General features: G+C 47.0%; 2 protein-coding genes across 2 annotated transcripts; one reads left to right on the forward strand and one right to left on the reverse strand.

Moving 5' to 3' along the window:
• The first annotated feature begins 1,794 nt into the window (after positions 1–1,794).
• KDM8 (lysine demethylase 8) lies at positions 1,795–8,503 on the forward strand. The gene is made up of 7 exons (XM_074840892.1): positions 1,795–2,603; positions 2,946–3,112; positions 4,496–4,628; positions 5,495–5,536; positions 6,293–6,442; positions 7,559–7,651; positions 7,750–8,503. Exons 1-7 carry the CDS (start codon positions 2,121–2,123, stop codon positions 7,912–7,914), a joined length of 1,233 nt encoding a protein of 410 aa, XP_074696993.1. The 5' UTR covers positions 1,795–2,120; the 3' UTR covers positions 7,915–8,503.
• Positions 8,504–8,909: 406 nt separating this feature from the next.
• NSMCE1 (NSE1 component of SMC5/6 complex) lies at positions 8,910–21,054 on the reverse strand. The gene is made up of 8 exons (XM_074840893.1): positions 20,972–21,054; positions 19,787–19,930; positions 14,032–14,153; positions 13,123–13,200; positions 11,650–11,796; positions 10,610–10,726; positions 9,574–9,694; positions 8,910–9,136 (listed from the first exon to the last, which is right to left on the reverse strand). Exons 2-8 carry the CDS (start codon positions 19,902–19,904, stop codon positions 9,060–9,062), a joined length of 780 nt encoding a protein of 259 aa, XP_074696994.1. The 5' UTR covers positions 19,905–19,930; positions 20,972–21,054; the 3' UTR covers positions 8,910–9,059.
• Positions 21,055–21,109: the final 55 nt, after the last annotated feature.

A 21,109-nucleotide genomic window follows, 5' to 3' on the forward strand; every position in this document is an offset into this window, starting at 1 on the left:
GGGACAGTCTATAAGCACAAGACTAGCAACACTTGCAGGCATCATAAATTACAAATACTGAGCACAAGGTCTAACAAGAAGTTTTCCTTGCCAGTTAAATACTTTCTCCTATAGCAGCATATATTAACATTTAGCAATCAAGGAGGAGAAAATTCTAAATGAAGGTGCTAAAATCAGTCACAGGGCAAATTTAAGGGGCCAAGAGAAAGGCAGTTAGAAGACAGAGGATAGATCGGGCAGCATAAGCCAGTGCAGCAAGTCTGAAGTGTGACCGAGGAGGAGGGAACCATTCAAACAAGACAGCTAGGGAATGGGGTAGAGGAGAGTCACAAGCAGCAGCAGCCACGGGAGGACTCAAATCGACTCTCTTTTTTCAAAAGCACCAGTGACTGAGCACGGGACAAAGGAGAATAAGCGTTCTCTCAGTACAAAAGGTGATGATTTTAACTTTTTCTGTAAGATTTTGCATCAAGTCTGAAGATTTCAACCCCAGACATGTGACACTTTTTCATGAGTTACAAATTACTCATTTCTTGTTATGTTGCTTTAGATTTTGGTTCCTGATGTTAAGATATTCCTCAGAGTTGCTGAATTTTAAGTAAAATAGTATTTTCTTTGCAGTCAAGTACTGAGAACACATTCAGGGAATGTTATCAGAGCAAGCTGGGGCTGAAAGATGCCATGCAAAGTGTGTTAGAAGATTAAGGTGCATATTCCATACACATTAAAAATCTGCAGCATAACCCACAAACAGGATGTTGCCTCACAGCAGCATTCATCCCTGACGCTTCTGGGCCCCTCTCAGGTTACTCAGACCAGCATGTCAAGTCTCAGGCAGGTTTTCTTTCTAATACTTAAGACCAACATTGACTAGAGTAACTCCTGTCTTCCAGGAGCTATCTGCGTGTTAATAGCTGTCCCACTTCTGGAACGGAGAGATTTCCAAAGTGGAAACAGCGATCTTCATCCAACCACTGGATGGTTAACACATAAGCTACAGCAGAAAGAAAACTACACTGCATTTATACGTTCCCCTTAAATGCAAACAGCTGTGTCAGTCATACAGTTGCTAAATTCCAGTAGACTCACTGGTCTAGAGCCCGAATGACCCTATGCAGACTGAGTTTCAGTGATGCCGCACTGCTCGTGGAGACCTGGACTAGCTTCAGAGCCTTTAACCCGGCAAAATCCCAGCAATGCCACCAGAGGGAATGGCTCTACTTCCTCCACCCGCCTAAACCCCTATCGCCCCCGTCTTTACATCTGTGAAAGCACAGAGTGACGTGATGAACCAGGGGACGAGACTGAGCTGGGCTAAAACTAACCTGAGAAAATGAGTATTTTTTAATCTAGAAGAGGTTTCCATTCCGGTTCGTTATGCAGCTGCACGAAGACCTGTAGCAGCCCAAGGGCACAAACGCAAGAAAGATCGCGGCGTGCGCTCCTGCCCCCAGCGGCAGCCCGCAGCGCCGGCCCGCGGCAGCCAGGGACCGCCCGGCTCGGAAAACCTGCTCTGAGAAACACCCCCGAGAGCAGCGCCCAGCACAGCCCGCGGCTGCCACCGCCCCGGCCGCCGGCACCGACCGCAGGCGCGAGTACGAGAGCGGGGTAACGGCACCGGCCGCCACCGCTAGTCGGCCCCCGGCCCCTCCACCGGGGCACCGGGGAGGCCCGGCCGCGGCCGCAGCCGCCGGCGGCCCCGCAGGGCCCCACCGCGCCGGGCGGAGCGGGGCGGAGCGGGGCGGGGCGGGGCGGGGCCCGGCTGCCTCAGGCGCGGTCCCCGGGGCCGCCCCGCTCCCGCGACGCGGCGTCAACGCTACTTCCGCGGGGAGGGGCCGACCGGGAGCGGGAGCGTCCCGGGCCGCGTCAGGCCATCGGCCCCGCTGCTGCTCGGGCGGCCCGGCACGGCACGGCGCCGCTCCGCAAACTGGGCCCGGACCCGCGCCCGCCTCGCCGCGGCCTACCGGGGCCTACCCCGGCCTCCCCCCTGCGGCCTACCAGGGCCTGTCCCCCGCGCCCCGCCGCGGCCTACCGCGGCCTACCCCGCCCCGGCCCGCCCCCCAGGCCCGCCCCAATCCGGCAGCGCCTCGGAGGCCGGCAGCCGGCCGGGGGGCGCTGCCATGGCGGCGGCCGTCCCCGCGGCGTCCGGCGCGCTCTGGGCGGAGGCGCGGGCGCTGCTCCCCCGCGCCGCGGAGGGGCTGACCTTGGCGCTGAGCGGCGAGGTGGAGGACTGCGTCCTGCCGCTGCTGCGGCGGGCCCGCGGGCTGCTCTACGGCGCGGCGGGGCGGCCCGGCGGGGCGGCGGCGACGGAGCTGCGGCGGCTGGGGGACGTCCTGCGCGACTACTCCTGGGAGAGGCTGAACGCGGGGCCGTGGCGGGAGGTCAGCAAGGCCTGGCGGCAGGTCTACGCCTACGGCTGCCTCTTCGGGGCGCTGGCCGAGGTGGCCGATGGCCGCCCGCTGCCGCCCGCCGTCCGCCTCTGCGACATGGGGCTGCTCATGGGCGCCTCTGTCCTGGACAACGTCCTCGCCCGCCTCGTCCGCGTCCTGCAGGCGCAGCTGCCCCCCGGGACGGGCCGCGCCGCAGCCGCGGGGAGCGCCCAGGTACGGCCCGGCCGCCCTGAGGGGACCTGGGCCCTGCGCGCCCCCACCGCGGCCCCGGGCTCGGCCCGCTCCCGAGAGCCCCTCCCCTTCGTGTGACCCCGCGGCTCCTTCCCCCTCCCCTTCGTGTGACCCCGCGGCTCCTTCCCCCTCCCCTCACAGCCCCGCTCCCTTGGGCTCCCCGCACCCCCCCCCGCCCCCGTTCTCCGGCCGGGCCCCCTCGGGCTCCCCCCCACCCCCCCCCCACGTTGTCTCCCTGCTCCGCAGCCCCAGTGCCGGTATCCCCCTCCCCGGGGCGCGGAGGCCTTGGCCCGCAGGTGCTGGAGAGGAAGGTGTCTGTTGCAGAGGGTCCGGACCGCCCCCCGCCCCGTCCCTGCTCTGCACCCCGAGGATGTGCTTCCTCACCTCCGCTGCCCGTCGCTGGAGCATTTCCGAGACAACTACCTGATCCCCCAGAAGCCTGTGGTCTTGGAGGGAATTATGGATCACTGGCCATGTATGAAGAAGTGGAGGTGAGAAATAAGAGTTTCTTCCCTATCCGAGTACGGGCGAGGGTTATTTTCAATGTGTCAGGTGTCGGTGGAGCAGCAGAGACCTTTCCAGGAGACAGGTGCCATCAGCAGCGACTTTTGTTGGCAGCACCTTCCTGCTCCGACGTTGTCTTTGCTCCGTGGAAGCTGCGCCGTGGGTGAGGGAAGCACATCAAACTGCGCGGAGCATCGTGGCAGAGCCTACGCTGCACCGGGGGTCCGGTCGTGGCCGGGACGGCACGGTGGGCAGCTGCGGCCCTGGCTGCCGGGGCTCTGCCAGGGCTCTGGGGGGCTCTGCTGGGGCTCTGGGGGCTCTGCTGTGTACCGCGCAGCTGGAAACCAGAGACGAGCACGTACTGCTGCCTGTTCAGGGAGCTGCTCACAGCTCGGGTGGGTCTGTGTTGGACACAGATCAGGGATTTTTAAGTCTCGGAACTTGCTGATAATTACTGCAGTGGCAGGTGAACTTCAGAGACGTGGGAGTGAGCACAACTGGCTTTTCCATTCACAAGTGTAAGCACCGATGTTTGTTTATTGTCATGTTTTGAGCATTGAGTTTCAGACACCCCCATTCAGGAGTGAGTAGTAACATTGTGATGCTTGTGTAATGGAAACAACGAAGCCAACGTTTCCCATACTGAGAATTGAATATTTGTGAGATAAAGCTCATGATTCCTTAGAAAAGGGAAAAAAAGCACTTGTGCTTACTTTAAGCAATTGCTTTCATTCCACAGCCAACGGTAAAATTGACATTAACTGAACACACTTGTTATTTCATAGGGGTTTTATTCTTTTTTGAGGGAAGGTACTCCACTGCTTAACATCAGACACTTAAAAAGCTGAACTTCTTCGTGTAGTTAATATCATTGTCAATGGCAGGATGTATATCGCCCATCAAAGTCATTCCCCTGACTTTAGCCGGGATGGATATTACTGGCACCTGTGTGCAGAGTTTGTCATGACAGGGCGTTGACCTGCCGTTAATGATATAAAGATACAACGTTTTATTTAGCAAACATGGCAGCAGGCAGCAAAAAGATTAGCCATCCCTAGATAAGAGAGAATAACAGCGTAAATCTCCTTAGGTCTTAAGGAAACAATAATTAACTGAGGTAGACAAGGTTTTAAACCAAACCAAAACAGGCAATTGTGGCATAATGTACACACAAACTTGACTACTTGTTTCCTTGCTGCTCGCATCATTTTCTGCTGCCTTTTGTCTCTGGTTGGGTGGCTTTAGACAGAAGAAGCTTATTGGTAGTAAAGTTTTATTACTCTTAACAGATCAACTTTGATTGATTGCCTTATATTCAGACTTAGTAAGAAGAGTGGTATAAGAGGGTAATGGAACTTTCTTTATTTCAGTGTGGACTATTTTTGTCAAGTCGCAGGGTGCCGCACAGTCCCCGTGGAATTGGGTACCCGATACACAGATGAGGAATGGTCCCAGAAGCTCATGACTGTCAGTGACTTCGTCGACCAGTATATTGTGAATGAGGTCTGTTACTCTCATTTTTTTCATCTCCAAATACAGCGGTGTGTTACTGGTACAGAATTTCTGCTTGGAACAAACATGCTTAGAGGTGATGTCAAGGAACGGGATATGCTATAAGCACAACTCTGAATTAAAAGGGCTGACATTTTCAAGATCTGAGACTACAAGTAGTTACTGCAACAATAGCTAGGTTTGATTTTTGTATATAATCAAATGTACAGCAGCTGGAATTTGATGAATAGATGGATACCTTCTGCAGCAAAAGCCTGAATGGCGGAGTCTAAGGATACGGGATCCTCAGCCAGCAGTTTTGTTCCTCTTGGTTATTAAACTGTTCAGTGAGATCTCAGATCAAGATCCAAATTCATGTGCCACCAGGTAAAAAAACAAAGAGTTGATTAGCAATTGAAGGTCCATGTGCTTTCAGAGCTGAGGTTCTGAAGCCCTCGTTTCTCTTTACTAGCTGCCTGGCGGGAAGGACCACATGCTGCTGGCGTGGGTCTGTGGCGCAGCCTGGAGCAGAGTGCCGGGGGACTCGAGGAGTGCGGGTGGGCTGGGCTGTGCCAGCAGCATCACGGGATTGACAACAGAACTGTTGAGACACAGCAGGATTGTGGCTGGGCTTCTCCCAGGAACTCGAGCTGGATAGTTTGTTGATTGTGAGGGTATATCCACACTCTTACAATTTCAGTGTAGCTGTAAGTCACTGTTTCAGAAGACCTGTTACACTAGTCAGCTGTTGAAACAATTCTAGTACTCTGAAATAGAACATTGGGAATGGATGTTACCTGTAAGTAAATGAACTGACTGAGAAGTCTTACCCTATATGTCACTATACATTTTTTTTTCTTTCTCTGCTGTAATTTCAGAACGGTGTAGGATACCTTGCCCAGCACCAGCTTTTTGATCAGGTAAAACTGAAGGAGTGTTTTTATCTTTCTGCAGTCAAGTGTTCCCTCTGTAGCACAGGTCATCTCTGAGGATGTCAACTCTACTAGAGGGAAGGGCATACAGAGCATTCACAGTATTTAAGTTTCTATTCCCACAATTTGAAAGAGCAGAGGGACGGGTTTGTTCCATTTGGCTGAAAGGCGTGGAAACAAAACCCTTTCAGGGGTGAAGACATTCAGTCTTAGTGCTGTTCCAGTACGATGTATCATGTACCCACAGGGATATCACCTGGACAGCAGTATTTCCCCAAAGAACATGTAAGTCAGGGAAGAGATTTGGACAGGAAACAGTCTTCAGTGGTGATAATGTTCGCCGTAATCTGAAACGTCTTTTCGGTTAACCAGAGATTAGGTTGGTGGGAGATGCAAAAAGGAATCTCAGAGAAGCAAGTTTAGTGTATAAAAGATCGGCTGCTCCTTTTCCATGAACAGCAAACCTACTTATTCTTGTGGGTTCCTCTGGTTTCTGCTAAAGCAAAGGGTCTCTGAAGAACGAGAAACCCACCTCTCCTTCCAAAAGAATCTCCTTGCTAGGACAGAAAGTGTGAGGACGTTTCCTGCAGATTCCTAGCAGTGCAGCTACCTCTCTCCTGCCTGTGCTGGACAAGCAGGTCATTTGTTTCCTTTGTGTCAAGCATTGTTCCTCTGTTCTATGAATTACATACTTTGGCAAGTCAGCACATACCCTTTTTAATGTTTATTTCTTTATGGGACTAGATCCCAGAATTGAAAGAGGATATCAGCATCCCTGACTACTGCTGCCTGGGGGAAGGGGAGGAAGATCACATCACCATTAACGCTTGGTTTGGTCCAGAAGGCACAATTTCACCTCTTCATCAGGATCCCCAGCAAAATTTTTTAGCCCAGGTTTGTACTTTTAATTATCTACATCTGCCATTAATGCTATAGCTAGATAAATTGCTTATGGTGTGTAAGTGCTAGAGACAAGGGTAGCAGACAACTTGATGAACAACTGATGGATAGAGAATATGCAGATACTGTGGTGCTGTTCTGTTGCATTTGTTGCTACTGCAACTTAATACTCAGTGTAGTCTTGCAGGCCATGAGAGCTCCTCACTGAGGTGGACCATTACTTACCCTCATTTTACAGGGCAGGGATACATGGACACTCGTCCAGCCTTTGGAGTACGTTCATGTGCTGCCCTCGGAGCAGTAAGCTCTGAGCATCGGGCATCACGGCTTGGGGGTGGATCTCAGGAAATAGTGATGTTAAGGCAGAGGAAAAGCAGCTCGGTTAGGACTGGTTTGGTAGTGTAATGCCCCCCAGGGTGCTGTGGTTAGAGTACTGACTTACCAGTTAGCGTGACAGTGCCAAACAAAGAGGATCATGCCTGGCCCTTGACAACATCCCAAGTCCCGGCAGAAGCAGCGCAAACGTCCCCTCTGCCCTCCGCGGGCGTCCTGCTGGCGCCGACGCAGGGTCAGTCTGACCCTTGTTCCTTCCAACACCTCGCTGTAGTTCAGGGCAGCCGCTCGCCTTGTGAATTCTCGTCGTCCCGTTAAGTGCTCCAGTGAAAGAACTGCTGTGACGATGGTGCAGAAAGAAGAGCCGAAGGAGCACAGGGCAGCTTAGCAGTCGCTCTGCGTGGGTACCTCTGCCTGCTGGCTCGCGTGAGCTGCACTGGTGGCCCAACCTCCTTATTCCCAGTTCTAATAACTTTCTAGCTACGTAGAGCCCGAATAGCATTGAATAAATTGGGTACCTTAAACTTTGAATTTAAAGTCAGTTGGTTAAAGGCATTTTCTGGTATTTCAAATTCTTATCTGCTCCAAGGGAGCAGGTGCTTGAATTCCCGTAGTTTGATTTAGCTTTTTATTATAGCAGTGTCTGTTCATTACTAACAAAGATAATGACGTTACTTGCAGTCAGGTGCATTTTTGTGAAATGCCAGCTATGGCCCACAGTTTCCAGTAAAGTGCAGGTTAATGGCAGATGGAAGACATTTACTGTCTCATATACAGGTGTTCGGAAGAAAGTATATCCGTCTCTATTCACCACAAGATTCAGAAAACCTGTACCCACATGAAAGCCAAATTCTTCACAACACTAGTCAGGTAAATAGTTGCCTGAAATTTTAATATCAGTAATGCAACTTTATCAAATCATGTTTGAGGAAAGACATTCTACTGATGATCGTTTTGGTTTCTTACAGGTTGATGTGGAAAACCCTGACTTAGACAAGTTTCCCAATTTCCAAAAGGCGGCGTTTCAGTCTTGTATTCTGATGCCTGGGCAGGTTCTGTTTATTCCAGTTAAATACTGGCACTATGTACAATCGCTTGATATCAGCTTCTCTGTCAGCTTCTGGTGGTCGTAGCTCTGAAGAAGGCTTGAACTTAGCACTGTAATAGGAATTAACAGGCAGAAAAAGGAGCATCTGGCATCTTCTCACGAGAGAATTCTTTTTAAGCATGAGAATGTTCTTCCCTGTCCAGAGGTCAGAAGTAGATTAAAAATGAACCAAAACCCAACGAACTCTCACTTCAGCATGGTGGAGGAATGTGGGTGGGTAAGTGGAAAGAAGATGCTACAGCCACTTTATTTTTGTGGGTGTGTCTGATAGGAGTGCCTCATACAGAGCATCTGTTGGGCCATCGCCCTGTACACGCGTGTGCCTCTGAGCAGCTCTGCACGTGGGCACTGCCAGGACTCCGCTTCCGAATACACTGAACAGCAGGTCAGTGTCATCTGCTTGGGTTTAATAACGGTAAAAACTGGAGTTACATAAACAGGGAGGGATGGTGCTGCCCTAAGCTTCAGTAAGTTTTAAAAAAAATAAAGCTAATATGAAGAAAGATATCAGTTTCCTATAAGGGAAAAGTTACCAGTGTTAAGGCCTAGGAACATAATTAATTGTAGTTAATCCATAGTTTAATTGCAGTTAAATAAACTGAAGCTTAACCATACTTTGATTGTCACCCAGACTGCTGACTCTGCTTCTGCAGTGCCACACGTTTCTACCAAGGAAAAGATACGCTGCCCTATCTTTTGCCCTGGCAAGATCTAGTTCTTCTCTTCAGGTCACTCCTATGGGGAAAAGCATCCTTACATAAAACTGGAGAGTGAAGTGCTAGTACTAAAAACTAAAAGAATCTTAAGGCTAATCTTAAGGCTAATTTTCTCAACACTTTGCGGACATAAGCTGGCATTGCCCCTTCCCAGTCAAGCTGGGAAAATTCTTGCCCTTCCCAGTCAAACATTTGCATCCTTCGCTGCCAAACGTGCACCAACTCCCAACCCAGGAATATGGAGAACTACAAAAACAAAACAGCCTCCCGGAAAGCTGTGCAGGCATAACTCTGAAGGAGAGCAGGAAGGTCAATGATAGTTTTATTGTAAGATTCATAAAACTTCAGGAAAAAAGAAGTACACTGAATAATACACTGTTACTAAATGAATACAGTCTGGCTATTCTGCAAGAGTGGGGAAAAAAGATGTCACTGAAAGCAGGTTTCACTATCCTCATCGAGTGCTGAGAGTGAAGCTCTTCTCTGCTCTCCGTGTTCTGGATGGTGACTGGGAGTCTCTTGGATGTGTACCTGGAGAGAAAACAAAAGGAAGGCTAATGAACAACACAAAAATGCATTATATTGTATAACCTCTATATTTTTAAAATGTTTTCTACAGTCCTGCGTGCCTGTTCAGAATGTCCAGTTTCCCTGGCTAAATAGAGGAATTCCGAACAGATTGTGCTCTTCTTAGAAGCTCAGTATTTCCAGAAGTTTTAGTGTCGCATTGTGTCTGTCGTTCCCCCCCCAGCCTCCACCTGCGCAGGACCCGCTGGTGACCGTTGGGCTTCCTCACGGCACGGCAGCGCTCATGTTGCCCGTGTCTGGTTGCTGCCTGAAACGCAACTGGGGTCAGAAATGACTGATACTCAGCTACAGTTATAAATAATAGAGGCAGTGTCACTGAGTATCAGTCCATTCTCTAGTATTATCACACTCAATTTTTGTTAAAATAGCTTGCTCCGTACCTGGAATGTCACAAGACCAGGTGGTGTTACACTGTGGACATCGTGGTTCAGTCTGAGCTCTAAAGTACTTTCTGACACAAGGTAAATGCATTCCAGTTCCACAGGATTCACATACTTGGCTCTGAAATTAGAAGTGTTGATTAAAAAAAGATCTTTCTAACTTGTCCTTCAGTTTAATACAAAGTTGTTGCAAAGAGCAGCAGATACACAGTGCTCTATTCCAGAGAACACTTCACACGGTAGTTGGTGGATACTCTAGCGTCAAGGCTGGTAAGTGATAAAAGGAGATATTTTCCTGGAGACTAGGAAATACCATTTCCCTATATGGACAGAATTTAGCTTGAAAGATGACAATGAGCTATTTGGGTGCAATAAAGGAGACCAGTTGGGATGGGAAAAGTGACATGGAAACATGTTAGTTGGGAATATGAGAAGGTGCAGGGCCAAGGAGCAAGAGGATGCCGTAGCTTTGGAATAAGAGTTCAGGCTGTAACGACTTGGGCAAAACTAAACTGGTAACGTGCAGCTATCACAGTACAGTGCTGTAGCGTGGTCTCCACAAGCATACATGGTCATTCTGGAGACCCAGGCACGAGCAATTCCTGAACCAGACTCCCAGGGCCAAAGATGAGCGTGTGTCACGTGAGGACTGCTGGTTTTAAGGTCCAAAGACAAGACAGCGAACACTTAACTGTTGGCCTGTTTAAAGGTAAGGTATTCATCTCTACCCTGCTGGCTTTGGAAAGCAAGACAGCACAATAATGTTCCTCACGGGGTGAGCTCACCATCTCCCAGTTTATACTGGGGGATATACCACTCCAAGACAAGTTTTTTTTCCAAAGACAGAAGATAAAATACACTGAAAAAAAGGGGGGGGGAGGGGCGGTATTTTCTTTATATACATGAGCTCCGTTACCAACTTACAAGAGCAGAATTTTCCAGTGCCTGCCTAGTCCTTGGGAAGGTATCAGACACTTCAGCTATGACCACAGAAGCACTTGGGGAGATGCTGCTGCAGTAATAAACCCGACGTTACCTGGATGGCCAGGCTGTGACAGATGTTGCACTTCCTCGCCGTGTCTGGATAGTTGGTGAGAATGTACTGTTCCATCTCAATTATGCAGCGAGTATGCAGAGTATATTCTCCATTTCTCTAGAGAAACAAGTGGTGAAATGTATGTCTTTTAATTCCTTTTACCTGTTTTGACTTTCTAACCACCTGCTAGCAAGCATTTGACATCCACTTTTTTTCTGCCATTTTGAAGCTGACACCTATATAATGCAAAGCCAAAATACTTTTGAAGTAGCGTGGTTCATTTGTTTAGAGGATCAGAATAAAGATCAGACACCTTTAACAGGTCTAGTCCGTGGAAGGTACAGATGAGCAAGCATGCTCTCCTTAACAGAGACATGCAGTCTGGGGACCCTCCATTTGCACATTAGTGGAAATTCTGCTGGCTTTCAGCAAATCTGGGAATTTACTGCTTGAGGAATCTTTGAAAACCTCTGTTAAATCACTCTAACATCAGTAAATGCGTGGCAGCAGATTGAAATCTGTGATGCGATGAATCCAGAAGAGGGACTGAGGTCTCACTTGCCTTGGCAAGCACCTGCAGTGTCCACACAGTCGCTGACCTCACTTCCTCCCTCATGAAGTAAAAGAGATTTAAAGACATGCACAATGGCCTGTGCACTTCTGGTACAGGAGTTTTCAACATGTTTGGCCTCGCTGCTCAGCGTGTTCTAAATGTAACTACCAGCACCCACCACCCTGGGAGCTCCCCCAGCTCCTGTCCAGGTCGCGCCAGCTGCTGCCGCCGTGCCCGGTTGCACATGCACCCCCTGAGCGCGGGTACGAAAAGCTGAACCACGTTGTCCTGTACAGACCTACTGAGGGGCTTTTTCCTTGTAAAAGTACTACCTTTTTCTGAAAAAAATCACTGCAGCAGCAATAAGCACAGTCCCACAAAACCATTTCTGCCATCATTAAAGAACAGCTCTGAACCATCACATCCATAAGAAAATAATAGCTGGGCCTGTGGAAATACAAACACTTGAAAAAAATACAGCAGTTACCTCAGAAAGCCACTTATTCTCCACAAAAACTTTCAGCATTTGTTCTGCTTCCTTCTTCTTCATTTTCTTTGTCTTAAGTTGGTCAGCCAAGTTTAAAATATCTGTAGAAGAGGCAAAGCCATTTTCTGATAACATGATTAGGTCCATCTACAGAAAGAAACATTTTCAACTATTAACAAAACCCATGCAATCAGACACACCTTACAGTAATGTGCAGCTTTTTTAGCATATATACAGTATATGGCTTGAGCCAGAAGTGTAAAACAAAGGCCAAAAGCTGAAACAGTTATTGTTATCCTGACAGTTTTAATCTTTGCCAAGAAAATTTTTCTACAAACAGAACTGTACAGTGCTGCCTACGTGAAGCTGCATTCAGGGACCCTGGAGCGTACGCAGGGATGACAGATCTGTTTCTTTTTATCTGCTCTTTGTCAAGGTTCTTCTGAGGAAAAATCTCTCACTACTAAAGTTTGTCCACTCTGGAGTAATTAGTACAGCTGAACCTACCTGGCGCTTGAAGGTTGTAGCAGCATTACCAGTCTTCAGGAATCTCTGACTGGAAAGGTTCCTGCTGCTCATTATCACAGAGCAGGATGCAGTTTTCATGCCAGCAGTTAACAAGTGCCACGACAGGGCCAGCGCTGCGTTGCTGAGGTGGCTGTAAAGGTGCTTCACTGGTAATGGGGGAGGGCAGGGAAATCACTGGGTACTATCCATGTAGATTAGACTTTTGCAGCTGTCACAGAATAGTCAGTACACCTCTCTTCCCAGTTTATACAGAAAATTTTATTTGATGAGTGCAAAAAAAAAAAAGCTTTTAGAACTCTAGTGGCTGGAGAAATAAAGTCCTCAAAGTTCAAGACACTATGAGAACAGGTCACTAGAACACACAAGATACACAGCTGTGATCACAACTCATTATCAGTTGTTGATGAGAAATTAGACATCAAATGTCCTGGAAATTCAGCCCAATAGTTCTATTTGGAACTTCAAAAAATTCTCAAGTGTATGTTTTCTTGTTTAGAAAGCAGCATTCTGACTAGTTTATTAAACACAGAATTAATTGGCTAAGCAATGACAATAGACAAATGTTTCTATTCAAATCGGGAAATCGGACTTGTATGTTATTAGCATTAAAATCTAATGTGTAGACTAATGAAGCCAGTGAAAAACCCAGCAATCACAACTGAAAATCCTGAAGAAATGTGTTTGACGAAAAGCAGATATGTCAGGTCACTGACTCCAAGGAGCACCGCCCCATTGCTGATTTCAGGTCACCGAGAGCTGACTGTCAACAGGGAATCGTTACCTGCACATAATTCCATCCCCACCTCCCAGTTCGATTTGGGATAAACTGAGGTAAGACAGTAACTGGTTCCTGAAGCACATCTCCATTCATTTCCATTTCCATTCACTTTAAGATGGTACCTTCACAAATAATGTGATTTACTAACTAATAACTGACATACTTACTGTTTTTCTGAACAATTCTAATTCATTTTCTGCATAGTCAGATGCCATTTTAGTTATTTCAGTTTCTGCCAAATTCACCTACAAAAAAAAAAAAAAAACTGAAATCAAAGTGCCTTTGTATTTCTATACCATAAATTGTAAAAGATCCTCTGGCATAAAGAATAGATCATCTTACAATTAACAGAAACATCATTTCTTTAAGTGGTGTGAAAGAGGCTGTTCCTTACAGATGGCACTCTGTCCGTCCTTCCAGCCACATGCTCTCCACAGCAGCCTCTGCCCAGCCCAAGCTCTTCAACAGCCCAACCTCCCCCCCTACAGAACGAATACAGAATAGTTCTGTAGAGCAGAACTAATACATTGCACCAGGAGACTGTGCTGGACAGCAGCAGTAACTGTAGTATCATGCACATTTTTGTTTCAGTGTGACAAATAATTACTGACATTTCATATTCTTATTGCACATGCTATTGCTACTTATTATTAGCTCAACTTAATTGGCACAATGACCCAGAAAGGTTAAAAGCAGCAGCTAATGTTGGAATACCTCCTGTATGGTCTTTTGAAATTACTGTATAACCTTCCCTCTCTGACATGCACATTGCAGAGCATCTAGGAAAACTTTTTATAGGCCATTCCTTGGCAACCCTTTTATGCTAGGTTGATTTTTGAGTAAGAGGAAAAGAAAACTAATGTTGAAGGGCTCTCCGTGGTTTCTAGTTTAAAAAGTCATCTTGAGAAAGAAAGTATCCCGTGAAAAGGAAATCCCACTTCAGCACAGAAGCAATGTTTATGCTAAAGAAATGAGCCGCTGCTGTAGTCCTTGCTGCCGCGTTCCCTTCCCGTGCACCCAGGCCGTCGCTTCCCTGTTCTACAAGGAGCTGCCCGCGTGACCAGGCACATCCTTACCAAGGCGTAATGTGCTCTGCCATCACCCTCCGACATGCCTTTCCGGATCTGCATAAACAAAGGCTGTAGATGGCTGTTAATAGTGGTGATGAAATAATCCAGTTTATCATGTGCGTAGTAGACTGAAAATAAATAAGAAAAAGCACGTCAGGCAGATCTTTTTATGTTTTATCTGCTGAAATATTTTTTTCCTAGGTAACAGCTAAAACTTAGTGGGGCAGAATTCAAACAGGTCTGTTATATTCAGCAGATGTATCATTTTCTTGTGCTGCTGACTACTAAGGCTTCAGAGCAGCTCAGCTCCTTAACAGAGTTCAGGGGGAGGATCCAGACATCCTGCCTCGCTCTTTGGAACCCACTGCATTAATCCATTAATTACAGTGACTTGAACTAAGCTGAACTGAAAATAAGACATGACCAGGAAAATTACACAATACAAAAAATATACTTGCTTTCTTTCATTTACACACAAGGGATTCCTTGTTTCTTTGTGTTTCACAAATTCATGGCATGTAAGTGATCAAGTTACATACCAGAAAGCTTAAAATTCTACTGTTGTAGAAATACGGGTAATATCTTGTGTCATGTCCTACAAACAAATTAACTCGAGCAGAAGTTCTGTCCTGGCTGTAATGAAGATGGACTCCAGCCACTCTGCAGAAGCACGTGCTGTGGCTTTTGCTTGCAGCAGCACCAGCGCACACCTGCGAGGGCTCCCACCCACAACAAAACCACATTAGTGGCAAAACTCCTGTTGACTTCAGCAGGCTGGGGTTTAAAAAACAGAGTTAACAGAAAAATGATGATGTCTCAAAAATACTACTAGTTATCACTAACTTCACACTGTTCTCAGTTATAGGAGTCAACCACTTGTGTAACAGCATCAGACAGAGGTCCCACTCCCAAAACCCCACTAGGTAGCGTAGTGCAATGCAAAAACATCCGTCACAGGGTGCTCCTGCCCAGAAAGTTCAGGATTCTGATCTGTCAGACTCCTTAAGTGAACAAAACCAACAAAGAGCAAGAACAATAATCACATTGAAGCAAGTGTAATTTTGTCAAATCGTCGTGTCACCTGCCTGGCACCTGTCAGCTGCTTCTGGTAGCGTACTGCAACACAACCTAGAGCAAAACCCATCAGACCGCAAAGGAGTTCAGGGAGGGAAAATACTGTTACTCAGACGGTGCAGATGGATTTTCACCCATGAACTCCAGTAAGGACTCACAGCCAAGAATTCAGTTTTAAAGTGTAATCACCAAGCCACCGAGTGATGACTAACACCTACACTGCCACAATGCTGGTCCAGTACAACTTGAGACTGACACACCCAATCTTTTTTTCAGTTAACACAGGGAGTACTGAATTTTGACACAAGGGATACATTTAGTCTTTGTTACCAAAACATCTAAACGAGTAATTGATAAGCTTCTCTCCATTTTATGTTTCAATCCATCTACAAGGCATGTGATGTGCAGCAAAAAATATTTAGCAGAAAGTACGTCCTGCATTACATGGGACACAAAAACAGATTACCTCGTTCTTACCTTAAATTCTATGGGTAAGTAGATACAAATGCAGAGTAAAACCAGAAGAGTCCCTGTAGCGTGGGCAGCGTGGTGACAAGATACAAGAGCGCTACCAAGCCTAGCAAGAGCGTGGCTTCCACAACCAGTAATGGGAGGTGAGATGGGAGAGTGCAGCTTTCCACCAGAAAACCCTACCTCATCCTCACCAAAACGTTTCCTCAGCATTCACTTCTCCCAGTAGGAGAAGTCACTGAAGTGCAGTTACTTGAAAGCGTTCGCTGTGCTGTCACAAAGTACTGCGGAGGAACTACGTGATCTCGCTGCCTGTGCTCCCACTGATCTTCCCCAGTCCCTCTTCTGCCAGTGCTCTGTGATATTCTTCACTGTCTACACAAAAATGCCTAGTCCGAGGAGCCAAGAGCCATGTTTTCTTTTTCTAGTTTTGCCATATTTGATGCACTATAAAGCAAAATATCAAAACAACAGTACAGTGGGTTCTTCTGCTGTTTTGCAATGCAAACGCTTCTCTGATAAAACAGATGGTTATCTGCAAAAAAGGTAAGAAAAATTCCCCTAAGCTCTAGCTGAACTTTGCAGACAATATAAAAGCATAATGAGCACCCTGGGTCACTCACAGGAGCAGCTGCTGGGGCTTTTCCTAGAATACTAAGTACTAAAAGGCCTGAGAAACATGTAAAGCAAAAATGCCTGTCTATTCTATGAGTCCCTCTTTCTCATGTATCATTAATTCAGTGGGTCTTTCAACAGGCGAGCACAAAATGTATTATGCTTAAGAAAGTGGTATGGCTGTAGACTAAAGTTGACACTAACAGTTATTTTCTTCCAAGTTCAGCCACCAAGCCCGTTAAATAAAATACAAAACATAGTCAAAAGCCAGTCTGATACAATCCCTGTTAATGAATGGCTAATCAATACACTCCTTCTGTACATCCAAGCAGGCAGGAAAAAAGTAGTTTTCTCTCATTCTTCCATTTTCCCTAAACATCCTTTCATATATGGACTGTATCAACCATTTTTCTAATGAACTTCACTGTAATTTAATACGCAGTTACATTTTATAATTTTATAAATATTACCTAATACCATCCTTCAGTAAATACAGCCATTGGTTTGAAAGGCAACCTGATTTTGTCCCTCCAAATTATCCTTAGGTTCATCAAAAATACACCAAAATAAAATATCTGTGTTTTCTGTTAACCTTCTGGCCTTGAAGAACATGGCAAAGAAAACATTTTTGAATGACCATCCATTAAAAATAAAAAAAGTCATGCTATTACAGAGAGAAATGTGTTTTCCAGGTGAGAGGCACCATCTTTCTAGCTGTACTATTCAGAGTGGTGTAAACCCAGAGCTTCAGTTATTAAAGAACTTCAGCTGGCTTGGAAGACGGCAGGAAAAATAACTACAAACTCTCCTATTGTTACTGTTTCCTGATTTCAGGCTGGGGTCAGGGTCAGAATAATATTCTGTGCATCCTCCTCCCACAGCCAGTGTCTGGTAAGGGGATCCAACAACAGCCAACTCAGACACCACCATTTCCCAGACTACGCAGAGGAAGAGTCAGCTTGCACCCTCAGAGAACACACAAACCACCCCAGAACGGGTGCCCAGAGCGCCTGGTGCCTCAGCTGTTATGGAATGCTGGAGCTCTACGAGATGGCTTTAACCGTGCCCTTCGGTTTTGCTGTAATGGTTCATAACTGGAGAAGCCGTAACACAATGCAGACAGAAACAGCATTCATTAAGGGATTCCAGTACAAAAGCATTAGCAATTATAATAACCTCCTCAACAAGCCTGCGGCTTGCACCCTGACTGGAGTGTACGCCTTCCAGTGGGCCTACGCAGCGCTTTGACAGACGTCTGGGGCTTTTCTTTCAGAGCAGATTTTAGCATAGACACTTATCTGCTAACAGGAAGCACACAGGTGATGATACACAAAAAAATAAGGTGTCTCATGGCCAGAAGGCTTAGGGCTTTGAAATAAACCAGAACAAGCGAATGTGCCGAACACCAGGAGGGTAAGTTTTCAGATCATTGCTCAGAGGCTGCACAGGCTGGTTACTGTATGACTTCATCTGATGCAGCTTTTTCATCCTTCTGTATTTAAGGAAATCAATGTCCTAGATAGGAGACAACCCTGCTACGTAATGCTTACAACCTGCAGGAGAAAGGAAGGAATTCAAACAAGGTAGTTTTAGTAACATTAGCTTTGATCTGATTTGAGAATTATTGTTCTGATTGCACTGAACAGTTTTCAGATGTATTTGAAAAAACTACATAAAAATCAGAACTTCATCTAGAAACAGTCCGGTCAGGCCGAGTTTCCTCATAAAAATGCTATTACCATGATCTCATAAGTTGTGATACTGTTAACTTTGCCCCTAACAAGGATGGGTTTGTCAAATTGCTGGTTCTTTTGTTCATAAAACAAATGTGGGGTGAAGTGTTCCATTCAGTGAATCAAGTTCAACACCCTTTTGCCTCCCAACGTGAGAAAAAGCCTTCCTAGGTAGAACATTTGATAAAACTGTAACAGTTCAAACTCCCACACCGTATCTGTGTAATTTCACAAACTTTTCCATTGCACTTCAACTGTCACTACGCAGAAAAAAGATCAAGTTCTTGGTAGGCAGCAGTTGCAATGGAGCCATTTTTTTTCTAAATCCTTCTATTAAATAAACCTTCCTAACGAATAACTGTCAGCTCTTACTGCAGCACAGCTCACTGATCCTGCATACTGAAAACACAATCTAGCTGTAAAGCTTTTTTTCTTAAGGTTCTTTGTTCTTAACACACAACAAACTCATTACAGCCATGCTACTGGCTTAGGCCATCTCTAGCATTTATTCTTTTGCAAATCATAAGGGCTTGGTTTTCACAAATACAGGAGTAAACCTGTAAAAAGCAACGTTATTTTTCCACACTTCCATTTTTTCAGTGAGAAATTTGGACAGGCGCTGAAATAAGCTCTTTTGGCTCAGGAGTTTGAAAACCTATGAAGTCTGTTTGACTTCTTCTAAGGAAAACACATAACCAGCGCAATTGCCCGGAAGGGACAGCGCTCGTGGCAACGAAGCGAGGGGGAGCTCACAACAGGCCGTGCACATCAGTGACTACAGTCTCTGCTCCTACCAGAGAGAAAGAACAGTCAGCAGCGGTGATGCCGAGTTACCACCCTGGTTAGCCACCAGCAACCAAACAGTTCAGTTCCCCTGCAGCTGGCCCAGCTCTCAGCCTCACAGATAGCCTGAACTGACTAAACCCCCCAAATAACTGTGAAGGCTTTTATTTTTAAAGTCGTAAATACTAGAGAACCAGAAAATAACTTGAGACATATATTCAGTGCATATTCATCTCAGAATGTGTAATTTAAACATTTGCTGGAGTTATCTGCCTTTCAGTAGTAATGGTTTAAAGTCACTAATTTCAACAGCATCTGGGTATTTGCTTTTAAAAGGCACTTTTTGTTCTTACACATTTCCTTTTCAATTTTTTTCATAAATAAGGAAAAGATGAAAATTGAAGAATTTCATTCTTTCACTATCTTCTGGGAACCAGCACCTGACATAGAATACCTACTGATTCATTAGTGCTAAACACATTACAGCTTTATTTCCATTTGTGCCCAGCACATTTTCAAATCAGTGAAGATGAAATAGAGATCTCTGATCTGTAAGCAGATCTCTGAAAAAAATCCTTATCGAGTTGATTGCACATTTCTGCACTATTTAAGTTTGAATGTGAACTTCAAACAGATTTGATAGTATACAACCAAGTGTGCCATAAAACTCAGCTTGGGATAGCGTATATTAAAACTAACCAGCTGTCCATGTAATTGTCAGACACGACAGACTTACTCAAGATGGGTAACACCATACACTTCACATGATATTCCAAAGGAAATCTTTCCAAATAAGTATGAAGGGAAACATTCTGGAAATTTCAGCATCGGTGTCAAAAATGAATTTTTTAAAAAATATATAACCTATAAAAAACATCTTTGCTAAAATAAAAAGTGCTCTCTATGAGTCTGACCTGATTAAAACTTAGTTTCCTCACTGCTGTGTTATTTGATCTTTTAGGAAAGAGAGAGCTCACATCATTAAAGTTTTTTACCTTTTTTTGGACAGTGTATGCTTTTCAGAAATCTATTTATTTGTAAGCTGTATCAGGAAAAAAAAATGGTTCTTCCATCTCCCAACATACCTTTATGGATTTCACAGCAGCACCTGTGTAGCTTCCTGGCCTCTGATCCTTCCATTATCCCGTGAGACATCAGGACCTGCAAGAACCGCCGATGAGCATCTGTCATCTGAGCTGCCATCGCGATACTCCACCAGGCTTCAAACGCTGCAAGAGGTGTAAGCTGGGATTAATGCACGCTCATGCAAATTAAAAATACACGGTCCAAGCATACAGAGGATGCCAACTAAACCCTCCAACATTGAATCAGGAAAAAAAAGCAGAACCCCCAGGTTGTTCTCAGAATACAGATGGTGACTAACACCGAGGTTCTAGGAGAAGGATGCAAAACAAAGTCCAACAACTTTTAGCTACAGAATAAAACAACATAGGCGTTGTGCCGTCATACCTCCAGCCCAGCAACAGGCGTGTTGTATGTGTAACAGCCAGCAGAACACCTTGCACAGCTTTGTGTTAGATGCTTCTGCCTACTGCATATCCTGTCTAATTAGAGTGCAACTGACTTTGGACAGAAAATGCTCCTCTAAAAGTGCTGAAGAGCATCAGGGCTAAATAAAAGCATCTCAGGGAATTCCTTGACTGGAGAACAGCCAAATAATCGTTAGTAGTTCACAGGAAAAAAGAAGCTTCCAGACTCCTCCCGAGGCAAAGGACCCAATGACGGACCAAACGCAGAACCCGCTGCTGCGTGCTGGGATGTTTAGTCTCGCATTGCCTTCCGCCCCGGCACACAGACGGTCTCTGAGCAGCCGCGCCGGGCCCATGACCGCGCTCCGGGGGACCAGAAGCGGGGACGCTGCCCCCGCCGGCCCTGGCCGCCCCGCCTGAGCGCACCCCGGGGCTGCCGGGCAGCAGCGCGGGAAGCCGCTCAAGGGAAAACGCGACGAAGCTTGGCCGGCCGCCCCGGCCGCGGCAGCTCTCCTCCTCCTCCTCCAGCACTGGCGGGGCACCGGGGAGCCTCTGGCCGAGCTCTGGCCTGCCCCGGCCGCCGCCTCCTCACCGCCCGCTCGGCCTCGGGCCTGGGGCCTGGGGTCCGCCGCCAGCCGCAGCCACCGCTGAAGCCACGAGCAACCGCCCGAGAAACGGCCACCGCCGCCAGCCTTCGCCCCCCGCCCAGTCCTGCACCCCCACCGCCCCCGGCCTCCGCCGCTCGGGCCCCCGCCCCGCGCTGCCCTCCCATCCCCTCACCCGCCGGCCGCCGCCGCTGCCCCCGCGCTCGGCAGCTCGTGGATCGCTGCGCCCGCCTGGCATCGATGGCCTCGGCAGGCGGCGGGGCGGGGCGGGGCGGGGCGGGGCGGGGCGGGGCAGTCCCGCCCTGTGCCGTGA

This window comes from Strix aluco, chromosome 15 (assembly GCF_031877795.1).
Source record: "Strix aluco isolate bStrAlu1 chromosome 15, bStrAlu1.hap1, whole genome shotgun sequence".
Taxonomy (NCBI): Eukaryota; Metazoa; Chordata; class Aves; order Strigiformes; family Strigidae; genus Strix; species Strix aluco.